At 36.0% G+C, this 21,182-nt stretch overlaps 1 protein-coding gene across 1 annotated transcript in view; it reads right to left on the reverse strand.

The window, feature by feature from the left end:
• LOC108520834 (activating signal cointegrator 1 complex subunit 3-like) overlaps positions 1 to 21,182 on the reverse strand; it is a 182,135-nt gene that overhangs the window by 11,707 nt on the left and 149,246 nt on the right. Inside the window, exon 11 of the mRNA XM_017860374.1 lies at positions 2,410 to 2,574. Within this exon, the coding sequence (XP_017715863.1) occupies positions 2,410 to 2,574 (165 nt within the window). The remainder of the gene's footprint in view (positions 1 to 2,409; positions 2,575 to 21,182) is intronic.

Consider the following 21,182-nt stretch of genomic DNA (forward strand, 5'->3'; position numbering starts at 1 on the left):
AATAAAAAATAAAAATAATAATAATAATAAAAAAAAGTTGTTTTCTGTGTTGAAAATAATTTGTTATTTGGTCTCACATTTAAAATTTTAGGGGTGTGTTTTACTGATCAGAATTTTAAAATAGTTATGCATCCAAATGTGACACAGGTTTCCTTCACAACTTCTTGAGTTTTGCATATTGCATAGAACTCCCTCAACAAGATTAAAAAAAAAAAAAAAAAAAACTCTCCTATGTTTTCTTCATTGAACTGAGAGCTTTGTTTGAAACAAATCATTAATCCATCTAGAATTTTATGGTGAATGTATAAAATAAAAAACAAACACTTTCAAACTTTAAAAAAAATACATTATGTCACTTATTGTACCTACTTCTTTACATTTCCACACTTGAATCTGAATCAGAGGTATTTAGAATAAAATATAAAGAATTGATATCTAATTAGATACTGGGATGGAAGAAAGTATTAAGGAAGAGGGAAAATTTGACTATGACTCCTAGGGTTTTGGCTTCGGAATCAAGTAGATTATGATGCCATATCTAGGTATATAGGGAAGATGACAAGAGTTCTGACATGTTTATGGGCAAAAGATGTCTATGGGATATCAGAGTCAAAATATACAACTGGGTTATACACACACATACACACACACACACATGCATACACATCATACACATATTATATGTACATAATTTAGGTAAGATAGGCAGAGAAGTGGTTTTCCCTAGAGTAAATATTTAGAATAAAGAGAGAAGATAGCAAGTGACAGAGTCTTAGAGAACATAAACAATAAACATTTCCAGATTGAGAACAGGGAAGAAGCAAGGAAGGCTGAGAAACAGTAGCTACAAAAACAAACAAACAAACCTAAAAAACACAAGTGAAAGTAACTAGGACAGGGTGGCATCACAGAGTCAAAGGGCAGAGTTTCAAGATTGAGGAAACAATGAGTAGTACTAAGCATCAAAAACGAGTAGAATCAAAAGTTAAAAAAAAATAGGTTTGAGAACTATCTTTCGGTAACTGGTGATCTTGGTAAAAACATTTTATTACCTATGTTTGAGCAATGACCAGACTGCAGTGGTTTAGTCAAAAGGGAAACTGAATTGAGATTAATATTTCCAGACACTAGGTGGTGGTGAGGGATAGGTTTAAGGAAATTTTTTAGTAAAGACAGAAAGGACTCTGCAATCCTTTTACGCCAAAAAGACAGTGCCTACTGAGAAAGAACTTAAAAGACACAGGAGAAAGAAAAGGGGTAACTTATAGAGTGAAAGAAATGGGGTCCAAGGCAAGGGGGGAAAGGACCTCTGAGAAATGAATAAGGGGTGGAATGAAGGGTATGCTTGTGGTGGGAAGCACTGGGCATTTTCCTGTTTAGGGAGAGGAGGGAAAAGGAATGGAAATTGAGAGAGTTCAAGCACGAGGGACTCTTTTATTTCCCTTTCAGTAGAAAATACTGTTGTATAAGAATAAGGCATGACAGGGTGATGAAGAGTGAAAAAGGGAACTGGTGAAGCTTGAAAAGGGTCACATTAGGGACACAGAAAAAAAGCTGCTTAGAAGTTACAAGGTAATCCCAAGGATCCATGTGAATGTAGTCTAGGAATGTCTACTCTAAATCACAGTCTATGAAGGTATACTGATGCCAGTCAGCATCTCTGGCAATCTTTGCCACTAGTAATCAGCAATCTGGCTGGAAGTACAGACATGGCTCAATTGATTCACTGTTGTAATTTTGTCAGGTGCTCAGGGGATAAGTTAAAGTTAATAAGAAGATAAGTAATTAGTCATGGAGTCTCAGCTATTTCGGAAGAAAATAAAGGCAAGAGAATATGAATATGAGACAATAAATGAGGAGTCAAGAAACTAGAGTTCTTGATTAGGTCAAAAATTAAGTGTTCATCTATTTTCTATATATGTACAATCTACAAGAAAACATCAGTTAAAAACTCATGAATATTATAAGATATCCTGTCTTTTCATTTAATGAAAAGAATGGTTGACAGAAAATATTTTAAGACTCTTGGCATTAGGAATTTACCAATTTTGGTTTGGACTATTTATGAAAAGCCAATGAGGTCTAAAACCACGGACAACAGGTACATTCCCCCTTTTAAAAATATGAAAATTATGTCAATAGTAGATTTAGCTTTGTAGCACAGGTCTACAATGAAAGTTTCCTTACATTTGTTCTGGTTAATTAAAGAGACTGCAATAAAATACAATTTGGAAGAAAAAAAGATAGGGGACTTTTATTATGAAAATAAAATAGCTAAAGTTTTCTCCATACTAGAATTATGTTAATTCCCATGAACAATGCATATTAATATTTCCTTAGAATGCTACATTTTAAGCTGAAAAACATATTTATCCCTTCAAAATAAGCTTATAATTAACTTCCTCTTACCTGCCGTAAAGTACGGGCAACTATGCTTTCTAATACTGGTCCTCTATCTTCATGCAGCAAATGAACTTCATCAAGAATAAGGAGCTTTACAATCTGGGAAAGAGCTACATCTCCAACACTCTTTCTTGTCACTACATCCCATTTTTCCGGTGTGGTCACAAGCATCTATAAGATAAGACAAATTTTAAAAGAGGAAAAGTTACATAGGTTATTTAAAATTGAACTGTGGCATTCAGAAAGAAATATTTTGGCCACCTCTATATAAATCAAATAAAAAGTGTTTAGAATAGCTTAGAATTATATCTAATTTACTATAGACAACAGTCATTTCAAGAAGAACTCTCTTTAAGCTGTGATATTAGGCAGTTTAAGCTCACTGAAGGTAATCTGCCAGTGAATTGTAGGGCAAAGTGTACAAAATACACACTTTTTTAAAAAAAAGTATCTTACAATGTAAAAAAAAAAAAAACAGGGCCCTCTTTTTTTTAAAGAACAATATACTGAAAATGGCCTTTATTTGAAAAGGGACTAAAAAATGATGAAAGCATTAAAAGGAAAGAAAGAAAAATCAACAATTCACTCTACTGATAATCTAACTTTGGATAATGACAGATTAAAAATAACCCGAGATAGAGTATCATAAATACACCCAGAGATCACTTACTAACAGTGCTTTTCATTGAAAAACATGCCCATGTATTGTAAAACAAAAAGACACCATAATTCTCCTAAACTTTAAATTAATGGCACATTAAAATATAAAATAAAACTAGCTAGTTATTAGTAAATATTAGGAGAGGTACAAAGTAGGTTATTAAATTATAATAATGTGTAATTTAACAATTACACGGCTATCTACCTCACCACCAACTTAGAATAGTATGCCAGCCCTTTCTTATTAATTTGCAGAGAAAAAATGTGGTAACAAATCATAAAATCAAAATTTTCAGATATCAGAAAGCATCCCTAATTTGAAAATCCCAAACCCAAATGCTCCATGAATATTTTCTTGGAGTATGATGTCAGCACTCAGAAAGTTCTAGATCTTGAAGCATTTTGGATTTCAGATTTTCAAATGAGAGATGCTCAACCTGTACCACCAAATCTTAAAAATCCTTTCTAGTATTTTGTTTTCTATGCTTTAATTTCAGCACAGTAAGAAGTGGCTTCATTTATAATACTATTTTACTACTTTAGTTCCCTGAACTAAAATGACTAGAAAATAAAGTGTCATATTTGCTTAACGAATTGGAACTCATGCAAGACATTTCCATCTGCTCTTGCATTAGGGCCTGGGTTAACTGTCAATATTTTTACTGTCAACTTAAATTTCTCTCAGTACATGTACTTAATCCCTCAGCAGTATAAAAATCAGTATTCTAAACTGTTCCAACTTTAGACTGTCCACTGGGAAAATGGCATAGTTGAGATGTTTATAAACCATCATTATGCCAAACATTTGGTGTATTTAATTTTTAAATGCTCATTAATTTCACAGCAAAACCAAAGGACCTAAGACTTGCCAGAACCAATTCATCTTAAATATTATTATTAAAAACTTTCCTTACAGCTGTATATAGTAAAGTTAGACTATTTCATTTTCTACAATTGTTTAATGACTACTCCATTATTGTTTATCCTAGGTAAAGTGTATTCCTCCTTGAGGAGGGGAAAAGAGAAAAACACAGTAAAAATTTTAATCTGAACTTTTAATGATTAGTTGCATAATCTACTAATTGAATACTATAGCAAGCCCTATATCAAACACACCAGAGGGCAGTGCTTCACTGAATGAAGAACATCACGCCCAAACCCACGTATTCATAGACTTGTCCCAAATGGAATTTTTTGAATTTTGAACTAAAGAATTATGAGAGAGATCATCAAACCTCTCGTGAAATAATGCCTCCAAGAGAAATGAGTTTGTGCATTTTACATTTGGTTCTTTTTCCCCCCAAAAATTACTAGATTGAATTAATCTAATGCTCCTTAAGAAACAGAAAATGCAAAGATTCAATAGGTTGAAGGAACTTTTACTGTGTCAGTCAGGCAGCAATTACAGGCAGATGACCAGCTCCAGTGTTAGACCTCAGAGCTATGGAGCTATGGATCTGAACTTTCTGTTCTGGGTTTGTAACAACAACAACAACAACAACAAAAAGGGTTTAAATATATTTTATTCATATTTTTACTCTATAAGTAGTTATTAGAGGCAAAGATTAAAAATGATTAATGCTATTAACGTGGCTTCACAAAGAACTGAGCCAGAATGAAGAGAAAGAAATCAAAATAGTGGTTTGGAGCGGGAGGGGGAAACAGACAGAAAAGTGGCAGTAGGGATCAGTCCAAGGAGAAAAAATTTTTCTATACCTTCTTAAGAGTGTGGTTTACACATTTGCCAAAACACAGTGTATCTCTTCTATTTGACTGTAAGTCAAAGAAAGTCTAAAAATAATTTTTTCTTCCCTAAAGATAAACATCTGCAAACAAAACATTATTCTCTATGTGTCAAAAGTAACAATCAAATTGTCTAACTAGACATAACAAATGCAATATGTGAGCTTGGGAACAAACATTAAGCTGCACATATAAATGTTACTGTAGTATATAACTATGCTATCGTGCTTAACATTCAGTAAACACAGGAGCCAAAAAATTAATTGAAAATAATGAATATATATTTTTTCATATTTAATAAAAAACACAAGAAAGAAGGGGGGAATGATAGAGTGAGAGACAGACAGACAGTCAGACAGAAGTGACATCACTATACAACTAGCATAAAAGTTAGAATGAATAATGGAAATACCAGAGGATATGTTTACAGAGGATGTGGAGCAACTAGAACTCTCCTAAACTGATGGTGGAATATAAACTTACACAACCACTTTGAAAAACTGCTTGGTAACATCTAGTAAAGCTGAAATATGCATGCGTTGTGACCCAGAAATTCCATTTCCTAATATACTATATACCCAACAGAAACACACATATATGTGCACCCAAAGACATGTATAAGAATTTTTATTGCCACATATATTATAAATACTATATTATAAATACTCCAAAATCAAAAACAAACCAAATGTCTATCAACAATAACATGGATAAATAATAAGTAATGTATTTATACAGTGGAATAAAATACATACTGAACAATAAAAATAAGTAAACTACTAAATTACATGCAACAGCATGGAAAAAAAATTCATATTAAGTATAATCACTTTTTACCTTCTCCTTTCCCACTCTCTCCTTTGCCAAGAAGTCTCTTCCCAAAAACGAAAGCATCCATAGCCGGGGATGGCCTATGATAAATCTCATATTCCATGTTTATGGGGCATATGTTAGCACTTAGGGAAGAAAGCGCATTTGGTGATAGCATGAATACGTCAGAAATAGTCATGCCAATTCAACCTCATTTTCACTTCGGATAAAGTCAACAAGAAGGTAGTGAAGAGAAAGCACCAGACACACTATATACACAGTTTTCTGTATACACTGAAACTTTTGACAAAGCTTGCCCATGATATCTTTATGACTAAGACAAATCAGGGAAGGCCAATAATACAACTATGGGTTTCTGAACAATCTCACTGAAAGATTGGTACTTGAACAAGAGCAAAAAGTAAATCAAAACCAAAATAGTCATTATTTTAGAATGAAGGAGCTAGTGTGAGGGGGTAAATAAGAGAGGAAGAGGACTAGAGAAATTAAGAGGAAGAGAAAGAGATAAGGAGGGAGAGAGAGTGTGCGTGTAAACAGAGAAAGAAGGCAGAGAGAATGTGTTTGTGTACAGAGAAGACATTTCATGGAAACGTTTCAACTTCTTGAACAAACTTCTAGAAGAATATCTTGAACAAAGATCTGACAAAGCAAATGTGTACTGGAAGCTATGCTTCAATTTTTCTTCAGTGAAGAAAACTAGCTAGGCAATGATGCACCTAATCCTTAAAACCTCCCAATTTTAATTGTTTCATTATACATAAAATGGAGTCCTAAGGTTTTTTTTTTTATTATTATTATTGAGAATACATATCTGGCTTAAGACACAAAAATGTTTGTGATGCATAAAAGTAGTCTGCTGTATGTTTAACTCATCTTGTTATAGCTAATGTGAAGTTATGCAAGTCATACTGGTATCATATTGAATTTTAAATAATTTATCATTTTGACTATTGGAACAGTTTGTTTCTTTGAAGCACATGGCTAAAAAGTAGATTTAAAATTGTGAATCAAAAGGAATACACAAATTTTACAGATAAGAGTATACTTTCTTGTCTTTATAACATTTAAAATTGATTTTGAAATTTTTAGTACGTAGACTGTAGAAAACTGGGAACAAACTGTATGATTACATATGTGACTTTTTAAAAACCAGAATGATAAAATATCAAAACATAGCCACCAAAATCCAACAGTATATTATATATCATCAAATCTCAGAAGCCATTGATTCCAGCTATACCATATTTTATTGTCACTAAGAAGGTGAAAAAATATCACTGGGCTGTGTGCAGTGGCTCACACCTGTAATCCCAGCACTTTGGGAGGCCAAAGTGGGAAGATGACTTGAGGCTAGGAGTTTGACACCAGCCTGTGCAGTATAGTGAGATCTCGCCTCTAGAAAAATAAAAAAATAAAAATTAACTGGATGTGGTCGCACACGCCTGTAGTCCTACAAGGGGTTGAAGTGGGAGGATCGCTTGAGCCCAGGAGTTCCGGGCTGCACTGAGCTGTGATCATGCCACTGCACTCCAGCCTGCGAGACAGGGCAAGACTCCATCTCTGAAAACAAAACAAAACAAGACAAAACAAATGCCACTACCAAGTATACTTTCAAAATGTATCTTACAATTGATAAAATATGGTACATTTAGTTGAAAAATGTTAGGAATCTGTTAACTAAGCTAAAGAGCAACCTTCAAGAATGCTTGCCTAGTACATCTTCTGTGGTGAAAATAGCCTGGAATTGCTACAAATCATATTCTAACACGATAGGTGTAGACCAGGCAACAGCTTGCAAGATTTAAGAAATACTGTCTTCCTCTCTAAAATACATAATCACATACTCAGTCAACCAATAAGCTTATAAATTATATGAATGTTTTAATTTAAAGATTAAATCTAAAATGTCACATGGTTTACATTCCATAAACATACATATAATTAGTTATACTAACCTCTGATATACAAATGTCAGTTCTGATTGATGGCAACGGTCCCCATAATGGAATCTGACAGCTTGCAGATTATATCTGCCCCTTGGGACTCTACAACAAATCAGTTAGTTCCAACCACTTCCTCTTCAACATTTTTTATGTTCCCTGCTCTCCCATCAATTCACATGCACGAATGCACAGTCACACACATAAAGCATAGTCTCAAATATCGAGTTATATTTATGTCAAGGATGGTGGCTTTCAATTACAAAATAAAAATGTATTCAAATACAAAAGCATTCTCACAGCATACTGTTTGTTGAAAAGTACAATATAATAAAGCTAAAGCCCAAAGAGTGTCACCTGAAATGTATCTCGGTATTTTCATGTTAGGAAAATAAATGATACTATTTTAGCTAAAATTTCAAATTGACATTTACAAAAAAACAAAGTATAATTCAATAAGAAATTCTAAAGCTTCTGAAGGAACAGAGCAGGAAATGCTGAGAATCGGCGAGAGAAGTTCTCCTATTCAAAACTGAACATGTAAAAAAATTATTTCTAGACTATGTGTGTTTACATCTGAAATACAATTCTTTTTGCAGTTTATTCTCTTTGCAGTTCTTTTGTTAAGACATTTTCATCAAAGCCAGAATATACATACTGAAGTCTAGCCTCATTAGCATAAGCTTGTAAGAAAAAGGGACACAACACTTCGTTACCCTGAAACCTTAACTAATTACATATAATTGAGAAAAATACAAAGTTGTTTATATTTCTGTTTATACAAACCATAAAGCCCTTGTTCATCACTCTAACTGCTTATCTGTAATACTCCAGGATTTCACTCCATTAACATCTCGTAGAGCAGGCTACAACTTAGAATGCCTCTTCACGCTCATAAAGACAGTTTGTTGTTCACATATGACTAATTTGTGGTAGCAAGCTGTCCTGCAGTGAAGCCTAATCGTTAACAATTGGGATACTCATAGAGAACAGGTTTCTTTCATTTATTGTAAAGCTGTGTTTTTCAAATCAGACTGGTTTGTGTGCTCTTTGAAAGCAAAACCAAGCCAAAGCAAAACCAAGCCAACCAAAACAAAACACAACTTTGAACGTTTGAGAGTCACTACCTCTTACCTGCCACATTTGTAAAGCCCAGTTTGAGGATCAATCTCTTACATAAAATTAAAAAAAAAAAAAAAAAAACACTTTAAAATGTCATACTGCAGGTTGGGTGTGGTGGCATACACCTGTAGTCCGAGCACTTTGGGAGGCTGAGGTAGGCAGATAACCGGAGGTCAGGAGTTTGAGAACAGCCTGACCAACATGGCGAAACCCCATCTCTACTAAAAATACAAAAATTAGCCAGGCATGGTGGTGGGTGCCTGTAATCCCAACTACTTGGGACGGGAAGGCAGGAGAATTGCTTGAACCTGGGAGGCAGAGATTGCAGTGAGTGGAGATCGTGCCACTGCACTCTAGCCTGGACCACAGAGCGAGACTCCATCTCAAAAAAAAAAAAAAAAAAAAAAAAAAGTCATATTGCAATACAACACTATTACACCTTAAATGTGATGAACTAAATAAATGTATTATGCAGTTCTCCACAAAAAAGACTCAAAATAATAAAAAAAATTATCTCTTCAAAGTAACTCCAGACAGTCAATATTAACAGATTACATTTATTCAAGAATGAGTAGTCAAAAGTTTGTTTGGGGTGTACTTTTGGGAAAGGAAGACAGAGGAAAGGGGAATCTAAAACCCTATCAACAAATTACAGTATGATAAAGGCTACTGAAAATGACCATAATTAAGGAATAGATGTTTTTGTAGTTCCCTATTGTTCACCCATTTCAATTATTTAAACCATTTCTCTTTTAATTGGAAAAAGTACATCTATGAATTTCACCACAATTTATGTTTATCCAAGAAGAGTTTCCTGATAGAAATTTGTGACTAACTCACTCATTCAATGTCCTTAGATGTGTGTCTATGGTTAGAATACAAAGATAACTAGAACTAGAAGTCATACTTTGAGAAAATACAGCAAAACAGAGGAGAAATGTGGTCCAAACTCTCTCTCACACAATGTTATGAAATGCAGGGGTCATCTACGTGGCACAGCTGTCCCAATTCGAGTAGCTGCCACTGCCACAAACTATACCTCAAGGTCCACATTACTGATACAGCACTAATATGAATGTAGTGTAGAGCCAAGTGAAATTATACATTTTCTGTATTTTCCCCTTCATTTCCTTCCATTTCCTACAATCTAACTAACAACACTGGAAAACTAACTAACAACACTAGAAAAAAATCAAGGAACAATGATTTGTTATTGGTTTTGAAGTGGCTTAACAGAAGTTCATATACACTAAAAATAGGGTTTAGTAAAGTGATAAAGGAGAAAAGCAAATATGACCAAAGTATACATACTATGTGATTATATATAAAACCTTGCCCTAAGCTTTTGACACTATATTGAGAAAGAAAAACTGGCACATAGCTTCAAATAGAGACAAAACAGAACTTCAATAAAAGTGTTATTCTGGCATCAAACTTTAAGAGCATTTCTTCTACACAACACTATTCTGGAGACTGAATGACACAGTACGTTCACTCAGTACCACCTTGTTAGTGAAATTTGTTCCCCAATGTGGCACTATTGGGAGGTGAGGTCTGTTGGGTGGTGTTTGGGTCATGGGGTCAGATCCCTTATGAATAAATTAATGCCCTCCTTTGGGGGTGAGTGGATTTTCGCTCTATTAGTTCCCAGAAGGACTGGCAGTTAAAAAGAGTCTGGAACCTACCCACCAACCAACCCCTGCAGTGGCACTTATGTAAGGAAGAGATCCAGTTTCAATTTTCTGCATGTGGCTAGTGAGTTATCCCAGCACTATTTATTAAATGGGGAATCTTTTCCCCATTCCTTGCTTTTGTCTGGTTTTTGAAGATCAGTTGGTTGTAGGAACACAGTCTTATTTCTAAGTTCTCTGTTCTGTTCCATTGTTCTATGTCTCTGTTCTTGTATCAGTACCATGCTGTTTTGGTTGCTGTAGCTTTGCCGTATAGTTTGAAGTCAGGTAGCATGATGCCTCCAGCTTTGTTCTTTTTGCTTTGGACTGTCTTGGCTATTTGGGCTTTTGTTCCATATGAATTTTAAAATAGCTTTTATTTCTAATTCTGTGAAGTATGTCAATGCTAGCAATTTTTGCACATTGATTTTTTATCCTGAGATATTGCTAAAGTTGCTTACCACTTTAAGAAGCTTTTGGAATGAGACAATGGGGTTTACTAGATAAAGGATCATGTCATGTGCAAACAAAGGTAATTTCACTTCCTCTCTTCCTATACGAATACCCTTTATTTCATTCTCTTGCCTGATTGCCCTGGTGAAAACTTCCAATATTATGCTGAATAGGAGAAGTGAGAGAGGGCATCCTTGTCTTGTGCTGGGTTTCAAGGGGAATGCTTCCAGCTTTTGCCAGTTCAGTATGATATCAGGCATGGGTTTGTCATATATGGCTCTTATTATTTTGAGGTACATTCCTTCAATACATAGTTTATTGAGAGATTTTAATAGAAGCAATGTTGAATTTTATCAAAGGCTTTTCTGCATCTATTGAGATATTCATGTGGTTTTTGTCTTTAGATCGGTTTATACAATGAATCACATTTATTCACTTGCATATGTTGAACCAGCCTTGCATCCTGATATGAAGCCAACTTGATCATAATCGATAAGCTTTTTGTTGTGCTGCTGGGTATGGTTAGCCAATATTTTATTGAAGACTTTTCCATTGAAGTTCATCAAGGACATTGGCCTCATGTTTTGTTTTTTTTTGTTGTTGTTGGATTTTCCAGGTTTTGGCATCAGGATGATGCTGGCCTCACAGAATGAGTTAGGGAGGAGTCCCTCCTTTTCAATTTTTTGAAATAGTTTCGGTAGAAATGGTATCAGCTCTTTGTAACTCTGGTAAAATTCAGCTGTGAATCCATCTGGTCCTGGGCTTTTTTTGGTTGGTAGGCTATGTATTACCACCTCTATTTCAGAACTCACTATTGGTCTATTCAGGGATTCAATTTCTTCCTGGTTCAGTTTTGGGAGGGTATATGTATCCAGGAACTTATCTGTTTCTTCTAGATTTTCTAGTTTATGTGCATAGAACACTAGTTTATAGTATTCTCTGGTGGTTGGTTGTATTTCTGTGGGGTCGGTGGTGATATACCCCTTATCATTTCTGTTTGTGTTTGATTCTTCTCTCTTTCCTTCTTTATTAATCTAGCTAGTGATCTAATGATTTTTTTATTTAAAAAAACAGCTCCTGGGTTCATTGATTTTTTGAAGGGTTATTCATGTCTCTACATCCTTCAGTCAGCTCTGATCTTGGTTATCTCATTTTCTGCTAGCTTTGGGGGTTGTCTGCTCTTGGTTCTCTCATTCTTTCAGTTGACATGTTAGATTGTTAATCTGAGGTGTTTCTAACTTTCTGATGTGAGCATTTAGCACTACAAATTTCCCTCTTAATACTGCTTTCACTGTGTCCCAGAGATTCTGCTGTACTGTCTCTTTGTTTTCAAAATTTTGAAAGAACTTCTTGATTTCTGCCTTAATTTCATTATTTAACTAAGATTCACTCAGGATCAGGTTGTTTAATTTCCATGTAGTTGTGTGATTTTGACTGAATTTCTTAATCTTGAGTCTAATTTGATTGCACTGTGGTCTGAAAGACTGTTGATTATTATTTCAGTTTTTACGCATTTTCTGAGGAGTGTTTTACTTCCGATTATGTGATCAATTTTAGAGTAAATGCCATGCAGCAATGAGAGAAATGTATATTCTGTTGATTTTTGGGTGGAGAGTTCTGTAGATATCTATCTGCTCCAATTGATCCAAACCTGGGTGCAGGTCATGAATATCTCTGTTAATTTTCAGTCTCAGTGACCTAAAATTGTCAGTGAGATTTTAAAGTCTCCTGCTATTACTGTGTGTGAATCTAAGTCTCTCTGTAGGTTTCTAACAACTTGCTTTATGAATCTGGGTGCTCCTGTATTGGACACATATATTTAGGTTAGTCAGCTCTTCTGGTTAAATTGCACCATTTACCATTATGTAATACCCTTGTCTTTTTTTTTTTCTTTGTTGGTTTAAAATCTGCATTGTCAGAAACTAGGATAGCAACCCTGCTTTTTTTCTGTGTTCCATTTGCTTGGTAAGTATTCCTCTTATACTGGACACATATATTTAGGTTAGTCAGCTCTTCTGGTTAAATTGTACCCTTTACCATCATGTAACACCCTTGTCTTTTTTTAATCTTTGTTGGTTTAAAATCTGCATTGTCAGAAACTAGGATGGCAACCCCTGCTTTTTTTCTGTGTTCCATTTGCTTGGTAAGTACTCCTTTATTTTGAGTTTATGTGTGTCTTTGCCTGTGATACGGGTCTCTTCAAAACAGCAGACTGATGGATCTTGGCTCTTTGTTCAATTTGCCATTCTGTGTCTTTTAATTGGGGCTTTTAGCCCATTTACATGTAACATTAATATTGTTATACATTAATTTAACCTGTCATCATGATATTGGCTAGTTATATGGTTGCTTCACAGTGTCACTGCTCGGTTTAATTCAAGGTGTTTTTGTAGGACTGGTAATAGTTTTTCCTTTCCAAATTTACTGCTTCCTTCAGAAGCTCTTGCAAGGCAGGCCTGGTAGTGATGAATTTCCTCAGCATTTGCTTCTCTTTCTCCTTTGCTTATGAAGCTTAGTTTGGCCAGATAGGAAATTCTGGGCTGGAAATTCTTTTGTTTAATAATGTTGCATAGTGGCCGGGCGCGGTGGCTCAAGCCTGTAATCCCAGCACTTTGGGAGGCCGAGACGGGCGGATCACGAGGTCAGGAGATCGAGCCATCCTGGCTAATACGCGTGAAACCCCGTCTCTACGCCTAAAAAAATACAAAAAACCAGCCGTGCGACGAGGCGGGCCGCCTGCTAGTCCCAGCCCTGCTTCGCAGGAGCCTGAGACAGGGAGAATGGCGCAACCCAGGAGGCGGAGCTTGCCCAGTGAGCTGGAGAGCCGGCCACTGCCCACTCCAGCCTGGGTGGCAGAGCAAGACTCCGTCTCAAAATAAAAAAAAAAAAAAAAAAAAAAAGAAAAAAAAAAAATAATGTTGCATATTGGCACACAATCTCTTCTGGCTCATAGGTTTTCCACTAAGAGGTCTGCTATTAGTCTGATGGGCTTCCCTTTGTAGGTGACCTGGCCTTTCTCTCTGGCTGCCCTTAATATTTTTTCTTTCATTTCAGCCTTGGAGAATCTGATGATCATGTGCCTTGGGATTGATCTTCTCATGGATTATCTTTAAGTAGAGTTCTCTGCATTTCCAGAATTTGAATGATGGCCTGTCATTTTAGGCTGGGGAAGTTCTCCTGGATGATATCCTGTAGTATGTTTTCCAACTTGGTTCCATTCTCCCCATCTCTTTTAGGTACCCCAATCAGTCATAGGTTCAGCTTCTACCTAATCAAATATTTCTTGGAGCCTTTGATCATTTATTTTCATTCTTTTTTTCTCTATTCTTTTCTGCCTGTCTTATTTCAGAAAGATAGTCTTCGAGATCTGAGATGATTTTCTCTGCTTGGTCTATTCTGCTACTGATACTTGTGATTGCATTGTGAAGTTCCCGTAGTGTTATTCAGCTCCAAGAGGTTGGTTACGTTTATCTCTAAATTGGCTATTTTGGCTGTCAGCTCTTGTGCGTTTTATCTGGGTACTTAGCTTCTTTGCACTAGGCTACAACATGTTCCTTTAGCTCAGTGAAGTTTGTTATTACCCACCTTCTGAAGCCTACTTCTGTTAATTCAGCCATCTCAGTCTCAAACCAGTTCTATGTCCTTGCTGGAGGGGTGCTGCGGTCATTTGGATAAGAGGCACTGGCTTTTAGAGTTTTTGGCATTTTTGTGCTGCTTCTTTCTCATCTTTGTGGACTTATCTAGCTCCAATCTTTGAGGTTGTTGAGCTTTGATTGGGGTTTTTGTGGGGTCCTTTTGTCAATGTTGATATTGCTGTTTTCTGTTTGTTTTTCTCTTAACAGTCAAGCCACTCTTCTGTAGGACTGCTGTGATTTGCTGGAGGTCTGCTCCAGATCCTAGTTGGCTCAGTTTTTCTCATACCTGGAGGTATCACCAGCAGTGACAACTATGAAACAGCAAAGATGGCAGCCTGCTTCCTCCTTTAGAAGCTCCATCCCAGGGGGTACTGACCTGTTGTTGGCCTGAATGTGCCTGTAGGAGGTGGCTGAAGACCTCTGTTGGGAAGTCTCACCCAGTCAGGAGGAACAGAATCTGGCACTCATTCAGAGATGCATTCTGACTGCTTTTTGGTTTAGCAGGTGTGCTGCATTAGGGGGTACCCTTCCTCATTTGGACCGTTTGGACTCTCCAAAGGCACCAGGCTGGAACGGCTGAATTGACTGAACCAAGAAATGGCAGCTGTCCCTAACTGCAGGAGCTCCATCCTAGGGAGAGATCAGAGCCCTGACTGTATAACACTGGCTGGAGTGGCTGAAGACCCTACAGGGAGGTACTGCCCAGTGAGGGTGAACGTATCCAAGTCCTGCTTAAAGAAGCAGTCTGGCCATGGTCTGGCAAAGGAGCTGTGCTGCTTTGGAGGGGATCTTTCTTCATCTAGACCATTTGGGCTCTCCAAAGCCAGCAGGCTGGAGTGGCTGAGTTGGCCAAACTGCAGAGATGGCAGCCCCCATCCTCCCCACCCCAGAAACTCCATCCTGTTTAAGGCAGACTCGAGCCTGTTGCCATTGGCTGGCTGGAATTCCAAGTCAGTGGGTCTTATCTTGTCAGGTGTGGTGGAAGTGAGGCCTGCAGAACAATGATGCTTGGCTTCCTGGATTCAGCCCTCTACCTAGGGGAATGTACAGGTGGATCTCTCTCGCCTTGCCAGGGATCTTGAGGCCACAGTATGCAAAAGTCCTGGGTCTCTGTGTGTGCCTGAGTGGCTGCTCTGCCAAGACTCTACACAGCTCTGTGTATCAGACCCAAGGCTCTGGTAGAGTGGGTTCATGAGGAGATCTCCTGATCCACAGGGTGCAAAGATCTGTGGGAGAAGCGTGGTTTCCCAGGTGGGCTCACACAATAACTCACTTCTTCCCTTGGCTGGGGGTGGGGAGTCCTTTGCCTCTGTGCCACTCTTGGGTGGGCCATCATCCCACCCTGCTTTTCTGCATTATCCATGGGTTGAGTTGTTTGCCTAATCAGTCGCAATGTGAGAACCTGGATATTTCAGTGGAGGTGCTGTTATCACGTGCCCCTTTCATTCCTCTCCATGATTGCCACAGACTGCAGCTGCTTCTAATTGACCCTCTTTGTTTTCAGGCACAAGCTGATTCTTGACTTACAGATTTTTATAATGCTCCTGTCTCGTGACTTCCCCATCCCTTTCAATCCTCAGTCTCCTCCCTCACCCCCTGGCCTCTCCTATCAAAACAGGCTACCTTTTACTCCCTTATCTTCCAAAAGGCAACAGCTGAGGTCTCCTGGTTTATGTCCTCCAAAGTAAGAAAGCAAAGTGGGTGGTCCTATTAACATGGTTTTAATTCTATATTTGTATAAATAGTAACGTATTAACATCCTTAAATCTATATTCTTAGAGCCATGTCTCATTTATCAATATACTATATCTGATATATTATGGTTTAATGAAAACATATTCAATATCTTTCAGTCATGCATTTATCAAATATTTATTATACAGCTACTAGTACAAATCCTACAGTTCCCTACAACGTAAGATGAAAAGGTAACAGTACCTACACATCATTGGATTATAATGAATATGAGACACATTAATACTCACAAATCTTTAGAATAATGCCTGACAGATAGGGATCAATTGTGTTTTCTAACATCAGCATCATTACCATCATGCAGGGTTTTTAAACCATTTTTAAAATTGTATCCATGCTTAAGTAGCTTATTAAACACTGACTGTTAAATGATTAACATACTGAACTTATATATGAAAAAGATACACAGTACTTTATCAAGCTACATAAAGGACTTTACCCTGAATGTTCTTACTTATCCTTAGCAGAAGCTCAAACCTTTAGCAAATCCAGAAGCTGAAACAAATCCTTTTATGCTGATAAAATCTACATTGTGTATCATTTTACTTACCCTTAGTTATTCCATATTTTATCAAGTAGCTTAAATTTATTTTATTTTATTTTTAGCTCTTTATACCAAATAGAGCACTGGGAAGGAGAAGGGAGGAGTGGGGGCAAAGATTACTGATTATTATAGGTAGTCTATAAAACTCAACTATATTTTCCAGAGCAAAGTACAATCAACATAGCAACAATAATTTCTGTGCCTAAATATGTAATATAAACAGCCAAGGTCTAGAAGTCAAACTGGTTTCTAATTTTCTATGAATGACTACAGGTAACTTGATAACAAAGGATAACATCAAAATTAACTTTTATAATGATAAATTATGAAACGACAAACTAATAAAAATACTATTTCCAGTTACTAATTTGAATGTGTTAAAATCCTGGAGTCGTACAGGGTCATTTTGTAAGCTTCAGTGTTTTATTCAGGAGGCATGTCTAATTTTCAACTTACAGAGTTTTTATTAGCTATTATATACTATTTGTTTTCTGGTATGCACTTTTAGCTAATCATATACACTCTTGATTTTTCCAATGGAAAAAACTTGAAAACGCTATAAACAAACTCCCAAGGAAGAGTTAAATAAATATCAAATATTCATATGTTGCAGACAGCACTCTGCAAGACCCTAGGAAGCTAGAAGCAGAGAATTCTCATTGTATGTTTGAGAATCGTGTCAAAATTGGTTCAAGAATCAGGAAAGCATGACGTCTGTAAACATTCCCTTAAGCTAAAGCCAACAGACTGCAAGCTTAACTTCTATTAAAGGGGAGTGGAGTGACTTAGCAACAATTGGCTTTTTTTCTGAACTATTGCAGGACCTTTTGTTCACAAGCAACTGTGTGTCTCATAATGAAAGTAAATGTGGGCTGGGTGTGGTGGCTCATGCCTGTAATCCCAGCACTTTGGGAGGCTGAGGCAGGTGGATCACAAGGTCAGGATTAGAGACCAGCCTGACCATGGTGAAAACCCATCTCTACTAAAAATACAAAAATTAGCTAGGCGTGGTGGTACGTGCCTGTAATTCCAGCTACTCAGGAGGCTGAGGCAGGAGAATCACTTGAACCTGGGATACAGAGGTTGCAGTGAGCCAAGATCGCATCATTGCACTCCAGCCTGGGTGAAAGAGCGAGACTCCATCTCCAACAAGAAAAAAAAATTAGCCAGGCATGGTGGTGGGCACCTGTAATCCCAGCTACTAGGGAGGCTGAGGCAGAGAATTGCTTGAACCCAGAAGGCGGAGGTTGCAGTGAGCCGAAATTGCATCACAGCACTCTACTCTGGGTGACAGAGTGAGGCTTGGTCTCAAAAAAAAAAAAACAAAAAAACTCAACAACAACAACAAGAAAATGTGGATGCATGCACATACACTGCCTCTCCTCCTGTTCTGTATTGCCATCATGCTTTCTGTAAGCATATGTTTGCACTGTTGGAAGGGACTTTCTGTGATAATTGTAATGTTCTGTGTATCTGCATTATCCAAGTTGGTAGCCACTGGTAACTACTGAACAGCTGAAATCAGGCTAATTGCAAATGAGGAAAAGAATTTTTAATTTTATTTCATTTTATGAAATTAATTTTATTTCATAATTTTAAATTTTAAATTTCAAATTTTAAATTTATATTTAAATGAAATTATTTAGTCATTTATGGCTAGTGGCTACTGTATTGAGCAGCACTGCTCTATTTCCTAGTTTAATAAATGAGGGATATGTGGCGGGTTTGTGTGTCTTGTCTTTTCCTATCAATCAGTAACCTTTTGGTCTTTTCCCATCAATCAGTAACCCACTTTGTCAATGTCATTAAATTCCTTTTAGATATGTATCTATTGACATAGATAGGTCATGGTATATTTTTAAATAATAAAAAAGCAGGATATAAAGCAGCTTATTTGTATAGCTTTATTAAAAGATAGCTAATACTTATTGAAAACTTATTATGTGCCAAGAACTATTCCAAACACTTCACATGTATAAAATCAGTTAACTTTCAGGTAAAATCATCAATCCAACTTTTAACAGAACAATTTTTAAAATAAGGAAATTAAAACACATAGAATTTGAGTAACCTGACCAAAGACCTAAGTGGCTGAGGTAGGGTTTCAATCCCAGTGATCTACTCCATAGACTATTTTGCTTACGCCACACTGCCTCTAATTAAATACATTAATCTAATCTATCCTAGAACAAGTTAAATAGTATATGTACTTGTAATAACTTGTGACTAGATATGTTAGTTTTGTCCCTTAATTTTACTGTTAAAAAGAATATGCATTGAAATGAGATGGAAAACAAAACGAAAAGTGTTTAAAAAATTAAATATTTTAGAAGGATCAATATCCTAAGGGTTGTGGGTAATTTTTTCCTACTTTCTAAAACTTCAGATTCCTTTCACTCACTTAAGGTTGTACTACCACTAATGCAATGTTTTCTGGGAGTTCAGGTTTTGCAAATGAATTAATAATAGCTAGAAGCCTCACTATTTGCACTTTTATAACATTCTTTGCTGTACAGTTACAAGGTAAAATTAAATAGTAATAGGTGGAAAAGTTATCAAAATCAGTGAAAAACACATGGAATTCATATGGAAATGAGAAGACCTGAAAGAATCAAAACAACTTTGAAAAAGAACAAGTTGGAAGACTTAACCTGATTTCAAAATTTAACGTACAGTTATAACAATCATGAGTATGGTATTAGCATAAAGATAAATATATAAATTAATGCAAAGAAGTAGAATTGAGGAATAAATCCACACATATACAGTCAATTTGTTTTCCATAGAGGTGCCAAGGCAATTTGATGCTGGAGGTTCAAAAGACACTGTTACAAACCTCAAAAGGCAAACCTACTAGATGGAAGAAAATACGTGCAAAACACACATCCAACAAGGAGCTTGTATTCAATCATACAACATCTTACATCTCAATTGCAAGACAAACTACCCACTTGAAATATTTTAGACAGGGCAAAAGACTTGAATACAAACATCACCAAAGAAAATATATAGTTGCAAAACCAAAAGCATAAAAAGATGCTCAACATCATTAGTTGTTGGGGAAATACAAGTGAAAATAACAAGATGATACTACACACCCACTAGAATAACTAAAATTACAAAGAATACCCATATAAGTTTTGAAGAAGATATGGATAAACTGGAACTTTCATACTCGGCTGGTGGGTGGTATTGCTGCTTTGGAATACAGTTCTGTAGTTTCTCATAACAACACCCACTGTATGTCAAGCAATTCCACTCCTAGGTGTTTATCCAAAAATGAATGCATATGTCCATACAAATATTTGTACATGAATGTTCACAGCAGCTTTATTTGTAACAGCCAAAAACTGGAAGCAAGCCACATGTCCATAAAAATTAACAAGCAAGTTGATACACATAGCAGTACCAAAAAAATGAACTATTAATACATGCAACATGGATAAATATCAATGTCATTATGTTAGTGAAAGAAGCCAGATAAAAATGTATACACTGTGTGACTCCACAGATATAAATTTTAAAAAATGTAAACAAATCTATAGTCACATTAAGCATTTCAATGGTTGTTTGGAGACAGCAGGAGGAAGAGAGAGGGATGAATTATTTTGATTGTGATGATGGTTCCATAGGTATATACATGTCAAAACTCATCAAATTGTATTTTTAAAATGTATATTTTGTGTACATTAGTTATAACTCAATAAAATTGATATAAAATGTTTAAAGACCAACCAGTATACATGCATTAAATGTATCATGTAGTTACTAGTGCTTTCCTTAGAATATAATTGATTACTATTTTCTTTTCTAGTAAGAAAAGTCTGAAATTTAGGAATGAATAAATGGCTTTTATCTTCATATTTACAAAAAGGATAAAATTTAAAATAAGAGCCTTTTTTAAAATCGACTCTTCAAAAGATTTTCTCCTAGGATCAATTCTATAGATTACTGTTCTGCCAAATGGGTAAGTCAAACAGAAGTCTACTTACTTCCAAATAATCAACATTCACATTTACTGTATTGCCATTTCTAAACAGGGAAGAAAACAATCCACTTTTTCTTTTCTCTTTGAATTGTAAGAGCCACAGGGCTAGTTTGAACAGTCAATGTAGCACGATCATGAACTCAATACTTTGGGGCTATTTTTCACGAAGTATAGTAAGTTAGGGGAGAAATTAAAAAAAAAAAAAATGAGGAAGCAGAAAGTATTTGTTGAAAGCCAATTATGTACCAACCGTTATCCTCAAATTGTTTTTTATACATTGTACCAAATAATAACAGTAAAACAAGATACTGTTTTTGAATATTTTAGTCTTCTATAACTTGATGAAACAAGGAACTATCCAGTGAAAATGTTTTTAAGGCAAATTGGAAAGACTAGAGAGCACAGATATTATTCTTTCTGTCTTTTTTTTTTTTTTTT

Source organism: Rhinopithecus bieti, unplaced genomic scaffold, assembly GCF_001698545.2.
Source record: "Rhinopithecus bieti isolate Rb0 unplaced genomic scaffold, ASM169854v2 scaffold_53725, whole genome shotgun sequence".
Lineage (NCBI taxonomy): Eukaryota > Metazoa > Chordata > Mammalia > Primates > Cercopithecidae > Rhinopithecus > Rhinopithecus bieti.